At 38.2% G+C, this 15,810-nt stretch overlaps 1 protein-coding gene across 4 annotated transcripts in view; it reads left to right on the top strand.

The window, feature by feature from the left end:
- The window catches only part of ebf1a (EBF transcription factor 1a), a 107,254-nt gene that overhangs the window by 73,423 nt on the left and 18,021 nt on the right, over positions 1–15,810 (top strand). For all 4 annotated transcript variants that reach the window (XM_053505594.1, XM_053505592.1, XM_053505591.1 and 1 more), the window contains exons 9-11: positions 3,970–4,100; positions 5,917–6,043; positions 14,482–14,570. In XM_053505594.1, coding sequence (XP_053361569.1) covers positions 3,970–4,100; positions 5,917–6,043; positions 14,482–14,570 — 347 coding nt within the window. The remainder of the gene's footprint in view (positions 1–3,969; positions 4,101–5,916; positions 6,044–14,481; positions 14,571–15,810) is intronic.

Raw genomic sequence — 15,810 nt, 5'->3', positions numbered from 1 at the left:
TTTAAGATGGAACATATGTAGTAGTGTTCTAGTTTCTGGCCTGTCATGTGCTCAGTTCCTGATTTTGTTTAAGTTGTTGAATTTATTAAAATAATGTCAGGCTTATGCCTCTGTTGTAGGCAAACTCTGCGCTCCACACATGCACCTCACACATTCTGGTCTGAGTAGAGTGTGATTGCATCTGAGATCTGAATACTGATGTGTGTAATTTGAATACAGCTATGATGTTTAATCTCTCCGTGACCCCTGTTTGCCATGCACTGACCTGTTAGGGAATTTACTTCACTGCTTCTTTTTTTTTTCCCCAGTCCAACAAACTAATTATTTGCATGAAGATCATTATTAACACTGGGATCTCTGAATTCAGCAAAACTAGTCCACTTTATCACACTGGCCGGAGCTTTGCCTCATCAACAAAGAGAATTGCAGAGTAGAGAAAGATAACATACTGACTAAAAAAAATCATTATACCAACACAGTTTTTTCCTCTTCTGTTTCTTACTGTTTCTTGTAAACAGCTGACTGCTCGTAGGCAAACGCAAGAGAAACCTAACAGCACTACATCGGTTCCCCGTCTGCCTCATGCATGCATAAAATATACACTAAGTAGCTACATAAAAATCCAGTTTATATATGTTATTATCTACAGATTACCCACTTAACCAGTCATGGAAGAAACAGAGGAAAATGATTGCTGCATGTGAAGAAAGCACTCACAGTATTCCTACAGGCTAGAGTGCTCAGGCACCACTATGGAGATGATCATGTTCCCAGTCATGACTGAGCTCTTTGCCGTATCGTCCCCTGTTTAGCAGCAGAACCTGATTCACAACCACACATCACCCAGGAATAAAACACATAATGAAGTGAATATTTGCTGTAAAGAATCTCTTCTTGATTAAACTGACAAAATGCAGTCACTCTACTTCTTGGGTTGCACTGGTTGGAAAAAAATTCAGCATCTTCTTAGGGACTTGCTACCTTTAGATTTCTACATGTGTCCTATAAGAGCAAAGTTGCTTATAAGCACTGTATAATCTTTGCCTGGTTTTATCTGGATTCTCTTTGGTTAGAAATCTGATTTGAGCAAATTTATTTAATCCTAGGTTTGAACAGAACCTTTAAATCATATTCTTTATTTATTTTGCTATTTCTTTTCATAAAGTTCTAATACTTACCCTTTATGACAGTTTAGGTATGTACACCCTTCATAAGTTCTGACAAACCTCAAATGTCTCTTGCCTTTGTTTGAATGCCAAAAAGTCAGCTCTCCACTTACTGTAGTCTTGTTCTACTCAGGCTGAACCTATAACATGTGGTCAGCGTTCACAGGTCAAATTATCACCTCCGTTACCTAGAGTATTTCTCTGCTCAGACTAGTTTGTGCTGTGCTGCATTGATTTGGAAACATAGTTCTCATTCCCTGCTGGCTAACAAGACTGCCATCTCAGAGGCGGTCTGTGCAGTGAGGTCTTTAAGCTGGAGGTTGTGAAAACAGAGTGGGACAGCAAGAGCCAAGGCCATTGCAAAAACTGAGTTTGAACGGCATAAAAGCTGGCCTGGTCAGCTTCAGGCTCCAAACTCAGAGGAATAAACACTCTGTGTGGCTGTTCAGGACATGTGCATGAGTGTTTGAATGTGTTAGTGTGCATGTGCACGTTCTGTACACAAGCAAGCAGCACAGGGGAACAGATGGCGGCAATGGAAGGCAGCAAAGTTTAATCCTATCAGATGGATTCCCAGTACACCATCTGGTTAACCCATGCACAATTTCAGAGCACTGCAAAAGAGTCATCCCAAGCCAAGATTACCATCACAGATTGCTGCATCGTACCTCTTTATCGTTCTCAGTTTAGTGCAGACGCCATATTGAATTATGCCATGTTGCTGCAATCGCCCTGCGCATGTGCGCAGCAACAGAAAGCAAAATGCAGTAAAAAAAAAAGGGCATTTTCCAACGTTTGTGCAAGTTATAGCCTGGCAACCTTGATTTACTGTATGCGTTTAAAATGTGACAAAAATAAATAAATAAAAAGTAGCCAGTGTTTATCTTTAGTGTGGTTTGCCATATATTAGCTAAATATGAAGCCATAAATCCAAAATTATTAAAAGAATACGTACACGTAAATATCTTCTAATGAGAAAGCTTTTAAGAATAAAGTGTCTAAATTGTTCCAAGTCTTAGAAACCTCATGTTTCCTGGAATTGGGTATTTATCACTAATTATTTTACATTTCCTATTATCTGAGGTATGTTCTACTTTTTAATAATAATAATAGTGCTTTAATAATTGCTTCCTCTGTAGTTGTGTTTCAACAGACAGATTACTTGTTATTATATTTAAGTAAAATACAACCTGAAGGTGAGTGTTTTATTATTAATCGTATCCAAATAAGTAACAAAGGATTACATTTTTATGCCTGGAAGAACTTACACTCACACCCACATTCACACATGGATCTGCACACGCAGCCCGGTATTCAATGCATATCCACCACATTCTTGTGGCAGACATGTTGCTTCATTCCATTAGTTTTTTTCCCTGTCTGCGGATGAATGAATGATAAGTACCATCCCTTAATTAATGAACAGCAGGGATGTTCAGGCTGACACTGAAGTGCACTGGAATCCACATGCATTACTCTACTATTCTTGTCTATCTTTGTTCTATTCTTCCCATAATTTTTTTTTTCTTACTTTACCCATCCCCCAACCTAGAATAGCAGTAATTAGTCAAACAAATTGCCCTCAATGTGATGGCAAGCTCAGGTTCCTGAGCCAAAGTTCAGCATGGCGAAATGAAATTGCAGCTTATTAAGGTGTTGAATTTTGATGGCCTGCTGCTGTTTTGCCAGTGTGTCCCGCAGCGGCTGGCCTTTTGATCGACTCCTGTACAGACTTGGGATCTCATGACATTTACACGAGTGTCATAAAACAAGCAGCCGCTTGATTATATTTATATATTATATAAATATAATCATCCAAATTAGCATTCACCGCCTTTGGGTACAGAGGGGCTCAGGGTCATTAGTGTGACGTGATCACTGACAGAACATGGGAAAGGAAGGGTGCTTTTTTTTTTTTTAACAGATGCTTACATTCCTTTAATTATCCCTTGAATCAAAACAAAATCTGACTGGGAATATCTCCTTTCATACACAGTCGTGTGTGATGACAGGCAGTTCCTCCCTTCTCTCCTCTCCTTCTTCTCACTATCCACTTTATCCTGCATTCTTATCTACTCCCAACACAGCAACTCTTCCTGTACCACTTTTGATTAAAATTCAGCAAGCAATTTACGGTTTATCCAACTAAGGCTCAGTGGAATAAAGTGATGAGAGCTTTGTCCCTCAGCCTTGGTACTGTATGCTGCTGGTAACATGAAAGCAGGAGTATATGGTAAAGCATCAGAGTAGGGCTTCATATTGAGTAGTTTTAAAATGATGGTCGGTGACTGCAGGACATCTGTCACTTCCATAACAGTATCATTAAGCATATGAGATTGTTTTAAAAACGACCAGCCCCAGAATAATCATATGTGACTGCCTTAATGATTCTGTCAGTTGTTATTAGGTTGTTGTGGCCTCAGTTTTTAAATAAGCCCTTTAAATCTGATCGTATAACCAAGAAAAGATGTGTCAGTTACTTTGACTGTTGGTATGCCTCACAGAAAGTTCATGGGTTTTTAAATATTAATAATATGAATTATATTTTGCCTTTTTATGGTTTGTCAAATAATTGATCTAGAGTGCCTGGCATTAGAAAGTCTATTTATACATGTTTATGCTTTGATTGAACTGCTTTATTTCACGATTTTTTAATCTGTGGTTAAAAAATGGCAACTTATCTATGACCTACAGTGGAAATGACATTAAAATGATCTTTAATAGTAACTGGTATGTTGTACAGTATCTAAGTGGATTTCTTCTCTCTCTCTCTCTCTCTCTCTCTCTCTCATTGTGAAAGCAGCCACGCCCTGCATTAAAGCCATCAGTCCCAGTGAGGGCTGGACTACAGGAGGGGCCACTGTTATCATAATTGGGGACAACTTCTTTGATGGGTTGCAAGTCATTTTTGGCACCATGCTGGTCTGGAGCGAGGTCAGTCCACTTGGCACCACACATTCAATTATTCATACTAATAATTAAACAGCACTTTATGCAGGTCAAGGTCCATTTTTTAATTTACTGAGTTTATATAACTGTTATTGTAGAATTACTAAATTACAAAGGAGCTGAGACATAATTAGCCTTTTACCTTTTAATATATTTTTTTGTACTCAAAGGAATCTTTAATACCTCTAATTGTAAATAGGCAAATGTAGCTGGCAGGCATGTGACTGTCTCCTAAATGCATACTGCACCATCCAGTTCCTTAATTAATATCACATACAGTCATTTTAAAAAAAGATAAAGAGAAAGTGGCAATCAAGAAAATAAAAGAAAATAATGAATCCAATGAAGAGCAGTTTAATGTAATTGTGAATATTTTAGTCTCAATTATGTTAAGTTTTAGTATCCCCAACTTCAGACTGATAACATACTGACATGTGTGTAACCTCATGGCAATGCCTGATGGAGCCCCATATGTCGATTCTACTAAAGACATCAGTTTTGACTCTGTTAATGCTCCCAGACACATTACTCTGTCCTGCTGACTCACATACTGAGCAGTGTCTACATAAAATAATGATTCATTTGGGGGTGTACTGGGTGAGAGCGAAACTATGTCACCTTCTCTGTTCCTCTGTACATGATCTACCACCACACACGCAGTGAAAAAAAACTCCAGGAGTTTTTTTTTATTTTTTTACTGGAAATCAAAAAATAAGATGTGCAAAATCCTGACTATTTAATTGTCGTGATTTTGCACAATTCCAAGGTGACTATATAAATTTAAGCAAATTGGTCAGGTTTTATACCAACTCAAGTCAGTGTCAACTCAAATACAGACTGTCATTAAAGCAAAAAGGGGATAAACTTGAATACTAAGATATTTCGGAACTGATGTAAATATTTGTACGATTTTATCTTACATTCAAGTTTTTGTTGATAACAGCATTTTTACTAATCTGATATACTATGAAGTGTAGAAATTCATTTTTATGATGCAGCAGACACATTATGATATATTTATTGTGGCTATGTAGTCATAAAGATAAAAATGTTATATGCATCATATATACCGGTAATAAAATTACAGTACAACCTTTCAGTTACTTTCATAGCTATTGCTGACCAGAGGTGGTTTAGGGTAAAAGAGTACTACTGATACTGCTTTATTTCATGATTTTTTTATCTATGGTTAAAAAATGGTAACTTATCTATGACCTACAGTGGAATGGATGTTTCTAGTAATACCTAATTCACAGGGACATACTATAAAGGCTTTCCACCATATACTATATACGTATAATTAATTCCAAATTTCAAGAAGCAACGCAAAATGACAGCTATGATGATTTCTGCAACATGATGCTTTTTTAACGTTAAGAGAAGGATCTCTAGCATCTCTGCCAAGATAAAGTTGTTCATGTAAGTTTCCTGCCGTGGGAAATTCCTTCAAAGAGATTTGCAGTTTCTGTTTAGAATAAACACTGTAATTGTTGTTGTTGGTGGTGGTGGTGGTGTTGGGGACCAAAAGATAACATAAACTAACTCGGCTGAGGTACATTCTATAACAATTAATATTAATATAAATGGATAAAAACCTTTTATGTACTATATATATCATTCTTTAATAGCTATAATATTGTATTAATTGCTGCATTGTAAGAGAAATAAAGCAATTGAGTGTGCTGTTGATGAAAAATAATACTGTGGTAATAGATTATTTTGTAATAAGAGTAATTTATGTATAGATTATTATAAATGCCCATCATGATTGATTCCTCTTGCTCCATTTTCTTTTTCATAGCTTATCACACCTCACGCCATTCGGGTGCAGACTCCCCCCAGGCACATCCCTGGGGTGGTGGAAGTCACTCTGTCCTACAAGTCCAAACAGTTCTGTAAGGGAACACCAGGCAGATTCATCTATACAGGTAAAAACAACACAATACACATTTTTTTTTATATACAATTTAAATCACAGAAAAGTGAAATGGGAGTTGTTTGTAAGAAATATGTGTTCTGAAAAATGTTTAGATGGTGTTTGTAAATTTGCAACTTGCAATTAAAGTAATTAAACCTTTAATACCCAGGAGATAAATATGAAAAATAGATTTCATAAATGCATTTAAAGGGTGCTCAGCTGTGGCCATTGTCAGCACAGCATGTGTCTATGTCTGTGCCTACGCATTCATGTGTGTAAATGAGTGCGCTCATCGGGTTTATGGCACTAAACTTGGCCTCTTTTCATAGTCCATTCACTACGCACATGACCAGGCATGAAAGGAGAGATTTTTTAACTAAAAAAAAAAAAAAACCCAGGGGGTAGATGGCCAGGTTCTTTATCACCCTTTAACTATTTTTTTTCATAAGGAGTCTGTTAAGATGTTATTTTTTGAAAATACTGCTAGCAAACCTAAAGCAATGCAAAGACAGAATTGTTAGTCGTACCAGATTGTGCCTTATAGTTTTATAGAACGGTTACAGAGTACTTTCTGCTCTGAAATTTTATTTCTGACACTGTTTGCCTTCAAAGTTTCATAAAACATGCAAGCCTTCCTTTTTTTCTGGTGCCCACGTCCCAGCAGCCCCCTTGGTTCTGTTCGGTGTGGTGTTAGGGGCATCAGCCTGCCGTTCCTGTCCCCTGCCTCCAATTGGCACCTTGACCATGCCCAGTTGCCAGTGGGTACTAATCATAGAGGATTGGCCGGACTGCATGGCAGCTGGCAACAGAATTACGTATGGGACATCTGGCGCCTCTAATCAACTTCTGTCAGCCAGAGGAAATGGAGACCTAATTAAATCAATGGTGCACCGATGCTGCCATGCTTGTATGCTCCACAACCATGCAGAAATGTGGGGCTGTACCTGAAGAACAGCAGAGAACCACACTGGAGAGTATCAATAGGCATGCTGATTGTGACCAAACGTAATTGAATCGCAAATACTGTAAATGCTACAAAACAGCTCTAGTTCCACTTTGGTTTTAAATTTATAATTTAGATTTCAGTGGCATTTGATGATTTCAGATGATCCAGCTGCATTATGGCACCAACTGCTGTGTGTGCTTATGAACCCAGAGACCACTTGGTTAATGGATTTCTCAAAAGCCTGCCAGATAATGGATGATGTCATTTTAGGGGTCTCAAATTCTTGGCACATGCTGGTCAATACGAGAGTTTGCAGTAAAACGGAAGCCCACATGCACAACGAGGGATAATTGAGCCTCAGATATAGTCCAACAAATCTTACCACCATTTGCCATTTTCTTGGTGCAGAGGTTTAAGGTTTTCTAGTGATAAAGAATGCTTAGAGATTGTGTAAGTAGTTATCCGGCACTTCTCTTTGCAATTAGACATCCAATTGCAAGGGATGCAATTATATTTATCATTAGAAACAATTAAGCACTCTTCATCTGGGACATTACCCTTCCTGCATGGCATTCTGCAGATAAGAGGACTGAATCATTGCTCTCTTTCTCTCTCTCCCTCCATCAGCAAAAAATGCATTTCCATGTTTGGTTGCATATTACCTTGTACAAGATTGCCACATTTGAGCCATTAGTTGAAAAGGCTTTCCATCCGTTTCCATGCAGTGGGAGGCAGAGTTATAACACTATCTTCCAACAGGCATGTGTGTGTGCTCGGTGCGACCAGTAGATTGGAGGTGTTGATGAATCACTTGTGAGGTTCAGCAGGCAATTCTTTCCTGCTCAGTATGCAGGCCAGTGGGCTGAACAGCACCCATCAGGCCTGATAATAAAAAGACTCTGCTGGATCACATTAGGGGAAGTTCTCTAATTCCCATCCAATGATGGGGACTATGGGAAGCATTATTCACTGAAACTGAGGAAGAACAAAGGCTTTTGACCTAAACTAAAATAAAGCCGGACAAAATGCCTAGTGGAACATTTGCTAGGTTGAAATGGTCTTTTATTTTATTTTATTGCATTGTAGGTGTTATTAAAGACACAATGATTTTACACAACGGCTTGGAAGGTTATTATGGTAGTAACACAATTATCACTTGTCTTTTATATCAAATGTGCATAACAGTTTAACTAAACATAATTGTGCTTCACAATTGATACACATTATTAGATAGATAACATTTGTCCACTGTTTTAAGACAGCTTTTTTTTTTTTTACTTTTAAGGGTCTTTGATTCAATTGACAAATGGAGTCATATTCCTTGATCAATGTTAACCATTCCAAGTACATTGCTGGTCCTTGACATGTGAAAATTGTCAACATAAAGATATAGTGAAATCAGTTTGATTAACGGTATAGTCTTCAGTGGGCCATTTCACACAAACATATTTGCCTTAGAGCATCCACCACTCAGGCTTAAGAAAAACAAGTCATCCATTTTATGGCCCAGGTTCCTCCTATACGTGTGCCCCTTTCTTAAAGGCATACCTTATTTAGTTTGTCGGTTTTTCCAAATAAACGCAATCACTGGTTTTATGGAGAAATGGATAAAAATGAGATTGTAAGATATTGATCCCAGTGTGGGTTGGGTTGGGGGGGAAACAGGCTTCATCTATATAGGCAGAAAAATGAAGCAATAATTCAGGCAGGCATCGAACACTCTGCCACTGAGCCTATTGATTCCCATCCACAGCATATGAGATCACACCTGAGAGAGAGCTCTGGGGAAAAGAGAGAGAGAGAAAAGAGATAACATTACCACCCTGACATTAACAGCTCTGTACAAAGCCCACAAGTGCCTGTTAAAAGGTTCCGCTAAAGACCAATTACCCAGCATGCCTCTCTGTACTGTCAATCAGAGATACAGCAGGTCTAAGTCTGGTCATCTGACCCAGTTCACCACTCAGAGCCAGTGGCTTGTCTTAAAGACTATGCTGTAAGAAAAACCTGTTCATTTTAGCCATGTCTGATGTCTTCAAGAGATTTGTGAATTAGTGTGATTTTAATAAAAAAGTTAATGGTTTGACGGACCAGTCCTCTCCCCGACAATCTGCCCCTGCAGGCCTCTCATTATTATTGTGAAATATGAAGCGATCTGGCGGTGCCTTCATGAAATTTCTATGAGCATTGATCTGTGTGATTGCACACAATCCTTCAAGCAGTGGTTCTTGTTCATTTATATATTTATTGTTTATATGTCTCAGCCATTCTGATTCTAAACATGGCCATCTTGTACGGTTAATATGTCTGTACCGGTGGTCAAAGTGAAAAGCTCTTAACACTTTGTCAGGTCAGGTAGCAGAAAATTTTGTTTGATGATCATTAAGGCACCAGCACCAGCGACCAGCTTTATATTTACTTATATTGATTACATTGTGTAAACATAATGAGGCGGTATAGTATAGCTAGGGTATTCTTTTCCATATTGATTTAGAATATCTGATTTCAATGTTAGAAATATTATTTATGACATCACACATAATCTTATTATCCCCCCCATGTGAGTAGGGAAACCAGAGAAGGGAGACTGATACTGTGATGAATGCAAGTCTCCCATCTATTCTGGTGAATATCCAATATCTCCAGTATTTGTTATTTCGGTCCAATGTCTATACGATGAGATGAGATAAGTACGTACATTATGTATTTCAAGAACTGCACCAGAATGTGTGATCATAAGTGAGAACAGAGGCAAAAGAATCTCGCTAGTGCTTGTTGTGGAACTCTGGTCCCTTTGAAGAAGCATGCGGAGGAACTGGAAATCACCAGACCCCAATGAGGATATGGCTTCTCTCTCTCTCCCTCTCTGTCTCTCTAAGGTGGGATGGTTGACTTAGTTTGGGTTGAATAAATATATCCTTTCCTGTTGTCACTGCTTGTTACTAAAAGCATTTTTGGCTTTTTCTGGGATAATGTTGACTGTGTTCATGGAATGTTTTCATCACTATTGTCCTAGGTGTGAAAGTACAGTAGGGTACCTAATGAGGAAAACCATATTCCTCCCCTTTTCCTTTACAATTCAATATATGCTCCAGCCATTTCTCAGATCTCTCTCTCTCTCTCTCTCTCTCTCCTCTCAGTAAGATTGCATTATCAGCCTGGCTAGCGAGGAGATTGTACAGAATGTGGAAATCAATAGCAATGAGGGGGAGTAAACATGTGAAGATGTCTGAGAGGGCAGTAGAGTACAGTTTAGAGATCTCCCCTATCCATCTATATATCAGCACATTAAAACACCTCCTTTACATTGTCCTGCCTCATTACATTCTCTTGAAGGAGATGTATCTACACTTAGTACTGTGTCACACTCTTTACATCTACGAGCTAACAATTCATTATCCATTTTATCTCTGGAGATGTCAGCCTCCACGAATCCCAGGCTAGCTCTTTTATACATTTTTTATACACATTTGTGAGTCTAAGTTAACTAAGCAAGCTAACCATGAGCTTAATAAATACTGCAGTGTGCTAGTTTAGGGTTAGGTGAAAATACTACATGCTTTTTTTTTCTTTACTTAAGTCCCTTTATACTATAACCCTGGTCTGAACCCATAACTCAGCTATTCTCTCAGCCTCTTTCTCTAGCATTATACATTTATTCATCCATTCCTGCTATTCCCTATCCCCCATACAGTGTACGACCCTCCCAAGGCTCACCGCATTCTGATTCCTGCACCACACTTTGTAATCCTTGACTTGAAACTCTAGCAGGCTTAATTACAGGAAGTCTATTTAGATATGATGTATTATCAGCCTTAGGGTGGCTTTGCATCATTCTGTCACATTTGGCTGTTTTTGTTTTTCTTTCCCTGGACGATAGCTGTGCTCTGCTTTCCATCATGGGTCCCAGATTGTTTTAACAGTTTTTGTTCAGCTCTTTTTGTAAACACTTGGTCAGCCATCAGGCCAAGCAAGCAGCTGTGGAACTAGGTGGTGTCATGATTCATTCCACATTTCTTAATACTGGGGGTTTAATCAGGAAGCCATTCTACAATTTGTTCAAAACTCTGAAAGCTGTTGTTAACCACTATTATGAAATCGAAGTTAAAGAAGGCTATGGCTCAGAATGCATTTCAAAGTTACACCCTGCTTCCAAAGCCTTTTACCAAAAATGAACCTAAGCTGACCTCTTGCTGAGTATTGTTCCAAACCCAATTCAGCACATTTGATCTAGCAAGCTGATGAAATTGATTATCTGTATGTCAGGCATGTGTGATTCCTATAGCTATCTAGGAGCAGGAATGAAGACACTTGATCTAGATTGAGAGCCATTTGTTCACTCCACTTTAACTGATTACGTACTAGCTCCCACCTGCTGCTTGGAGGTCTTCCTGTATAGTAATGAGGAGTGATGGTCAGGATTCAGTCTTTTTGCATGTGCCATAGTTTCCAGTAAAAGCAGGCCAAGCTGGGCACATCTTTTCTTTGTAGGCCCTGTGCCATCTGACTACACTCGACTGCATGGAAAAGCTGCCCTCAGTCTGTCCTTTCAGCTGTGGGGGCTAAAGAGAGCTGAGTACATTCCCTGAGGAAATGACCAGGCTATGGCTTACAGGGCAAACAGAAAGATGGCCAGGACACTTGACAAAGAGACACTGCATTCTGCATATCTCTCTGCTTTGCATTCATTTTCATTAGAACAATCTAATGCAGGCTAAATAGTCTATGTCACACACTGCTATTAATGTTCCATCATCTGTTTTTTGCAAGAGCTGTACATGCAGGCAAGCCGAATGAAAACAGATGGAAGTAAGAGAAACATGACAATGTCATGCTCACGGCGACGGAGCTTGTTATGCTAGATACTTAAATCCTATTTTGCTTACTTCAGGTATACGATATCAATTATAAATTTTAAAATCTATTAAGCTGATATGATACGTAGCATCAGCACCCACGTATCAACCTCCTTCAGTATCTACATAGTCCCCTAATTGCTTCTGTTAAGTGCACATTACCATGTGTGTAAACTAAATGAGAAAACACCAGATCGCTCTGTCATGCTGACAACTTTGTTATTAAAAGCTTTCAATAAGACCTGTCTGTGGGAAGCTGAAAAGCAAACGAGAATGATTTGCAGATTAAAGTGCAAAGACATTACAGTTTTCAAGGCAGGATTACTGTATAAATTTTGTCACTTTACTAAGTGATACGTGCTGCATTTGGAATTAATAGGAAAAAGCCCTGAAGCAGGGTCCAAGTTTCTGCATGCTATTTTCCACTTTTTCCGAATGAGGGCGTCGTCGGGAACAGCATTGGCAAGACACATGTTTTCTTTGAATCGGCCTAATGAATAGATAAAGTACATGCATTATAATAATTATTTCATAGCATGATTATGGGAGGTAAAATAGCAGGTAATACAACTGACAAAATGTTACCTTAAATGCAAACATACATAAAAGAAATTATTATTATAAAAAAAAAACACCAACCAAAATGATCCTGGCATCAGTGTGGTGATGCATAACTATAACTAATAACTATAATTATAATAAGGATAACTGAATAAATTTTTTAAAACCATTGCTACATTTTACTATAAAAAATATAATTATGACTCATAATTATATTTTTTATAGTAAAATGTAGCAATGGTTTTAAAAAATTGATTTACCTTTTATGTATGTTTGCATTTGAGGTAACATTTTGCCTCTATAATGCTGCAGGTGGTGCACTCTGAACTATTCACACATTGTGCAGCAGTATAACATCCTGTGTGGTAGAAGTAATGTATTTGCTGAGATTGTTTAGAATTGTAACTAAATAAAAAATATATATTGAATCAGGACATTTGTTAATTATAGAATTGCAATAGAAATATAACTGGCACCGAACTATTGTGCTAATATAATTTCGGATGATTCCTCTCCCTACTAAAATGCAATGGTCTTTTCTATAATCTTTCTCTCTCTCTCTCTTTATTAAACAAAGGGGCTGTGTGGGGCTGTGTCAGTGCACTCAATCTGCACTATAGAAACAAAATAGACAAACGCATAAGCAAACTGATCGGGGAGAAAAGCCTATTGTGTCACTGCAAAAGTAATTCACAGTCCAGGAAGGTTAGAAAAACAGTGCATCGAGGCCCGTGTGGTCTGACAGTGCAGGATGTTTGGTTCTATTGCCCAGATCATGTTCCTTTTTAAATATTGCCTCATTGCCTGTTCTTATATCTATGTGGACTGGAATCTTCCAAACTTGAAATGTTGCCTCACAGAAATCAAAACATGAACTAAATTGTTGGAATTATGAATATTTGGCCAGATTACCAAGTGTTTTTGCATTAAACGTGTGAGATTTATTAAGAGTATGGCTCCTTTAAAAAGCCATTTATTAACCTTTGTGAAGCAGAGTATAGTAGTTGGCAGAACCAGGAATGGGTGTTCTTGTTTCTGTCCATATAACCTAGCGTGTTTGAAAGTTACAGTACAGTACCAGAATTACTGAAGTCCATACAAAGTAACTTCAATCTCTGAAAACAGGAACTTTTAGGCAGTCCATGCACAAAGCACCCTGGCTGTGGATTATGACTTTGTTTGAGTGTTTTAAATATAGATAACAACCTAAGTAAACATGTATTGATTTAGCTGGTATTGAGCAATGTGAAATTTGGTAATGAGTTTGAATAGAGTGAAATGTATACATTTTAATGGAAATGCAAAGGAATGCAAGTATACTTTTTTTGTTATTTTCAGATGATGCACAAACAACTAAAATCTATTGCTTCTTACAGTAGTTAGCATCTTGCTATGTATAGAAGCAAAATAGAATTATGTGTGTTCATAAGTACAGCTATTTAAGACCAAATAAATTTGCATGGCAGGGAAAGCAAAAGTGCAATGCAATTCGACTAACTTATAAAAACGCACTTAAAAAAAAAAAAAAGTTTTAGAACCAGGAAACACACACACAGAGAGAAATAACAAATGCTACAATGACAGACTGCAGTTAGTCAGTCATAGTGAAGATAATCTAAAGGTTAAAAAACCTATGATTTCCTAATGGTTGAAAATCTGTCATAGCATAGCGTCAGCAGAGCTGTGTGTGTTCTGTTATCCTAAACAGCATGTGCACCGTTTTACATAACCACCATGGGGGGGTTCATTTGTGAAGGCTGATATCTGATATAGAATGCTGTGTGTGAGCTGCTGCAGTGGAGCAGAATGAACTGTTAGAAGGCATACACATTGATTCCTAGAGTCCTGTTTTATTCATAAAGCGCTGCCTGGCAGCACTTGCTGTTTTTCTGCTTGCTTGTTTCAGACCATTTCTCATTTGACATTATATTTATGGTTTTGACATACTCGTTTCCTTCTGCATGTTTCTTTTGGGCAAATATGTAACGAGCAGTTAATTGTGTTCGAGCACCACAGTATAAAAGGTACTTAATAGGAGTTGGATGTGAAATTTTTACGTCACGCTGTTTTGATTTTCCTCCTCAGCACTGAATGAGCCCACCATTGACTATGGGTTCCAGCGGTTACAGAAGGTCATCCCCAGACATCCAGGTGATCCTGAACGCTTGCCAAAGGTCAGTTCCAGTTTATCACTTCATGCGTCATCTAATTTTCAGCATTATGCTACATTAGCAAACACTTTCCCTATGAACATGTTCCCTTTAACCTTGTTGCAAGACCACTAAATGTCCGTGATAATGAGAAAATACATTATTTGTTCTAGTACAACTTCCCACCTTTGCTTCCTAATTTTTTTATTTATTGCTTAGTTGATTATTTAATTGTTTGCTGTTGTTGTAACATTATTTATTTTTATTTATTTTTTAAAGGACAGATTTGTTCATACAAATAGAGACATCCAGTCATGGCAAAAAGGAAAAAAGGGTGTTTACATCCTCCTCCATTCTCATGCCACTTAAAGAGATGTTAATGAATCCTATGGGAGTGATAAATAAACAGTACTTTATCTTCTACATGTCGTATACCCCTGAGCCCCATATGAGCTGCCGCACTTAATAGACTAAAAAAGAGTAATTATGGCTGGCTGGTCATGCTCTTTTGCAGTCAGTCCATGTTTGACCTTGTACTGTTATATAAGTCCTCCCCATATTAGAAGTGGGCTATTGGTATTCATTGTCCCAGAGCCGCTGCATCCATTATACCTGTAATGTGACTAAGGTCAGCCCACAGTACATCAATCCAGAATCCTGGTTTAGGATGGAACTTCATTTCTGTTAGGTCAGACAGGATATGGAAAGTAGACACAAAGTGTAGGAAAGGATTTCAAATGAAAGAACTGCTGTTGCTGTTATTACAGTGTATTTTCTTTGACTGTGCGCTTTCCTTATCCATCTTACACAATATGTTGTGTTGTGTTGTGTTGTGTTGTGTCATGTTATGTCACGTCATGTCATGTCATGTTATCTGTTGAATAGTTTGTGGAGACTAGATGCTGATGAACACCCCTGACACCACCTCTCATATCTCTCTCATTTGCCATTCCCCAGCTGGCTTAGAGAGAACAGATGTACAGGCCACTGTTAGTGTGGCTAAATAGGGCTATTGTGTTTGATCTCGGTCCCTAATTCACCATGGACATTGTCAGCATACCACACACACACACACACACACACACACACACACACACACACACAGACGCACACACACACACACACACACACATGCACACACACACCACCACCACCACCACCACTACCACCTTTTAGACTTACTGACTCTTCTGAATGGAAGACTGTCAAGTTGAAACCTTTTATTGAGGCTAAATTCATTTCTATGCTTAATCTAAGAAAGGAG

Source organism: Clarias gariepinus, chromosome 10 (genome assembly GCF_024256425.1).
Source record: "Clarias gariepinus isolate MV-2021 ecotype Netherlands chromosome 10, CGAR_prim_01v2, whole genome shotgun sequence".
NCBI classification, from domain to species: Eukaryota; Metazoa; Chordata; class Actinopteri; order Siluriformes; family Clariidae; genus Clarias; species Clarias gariepinus.
This window is presented reverse-complemented; position numbering and strand designations above follow the sequence as displayed.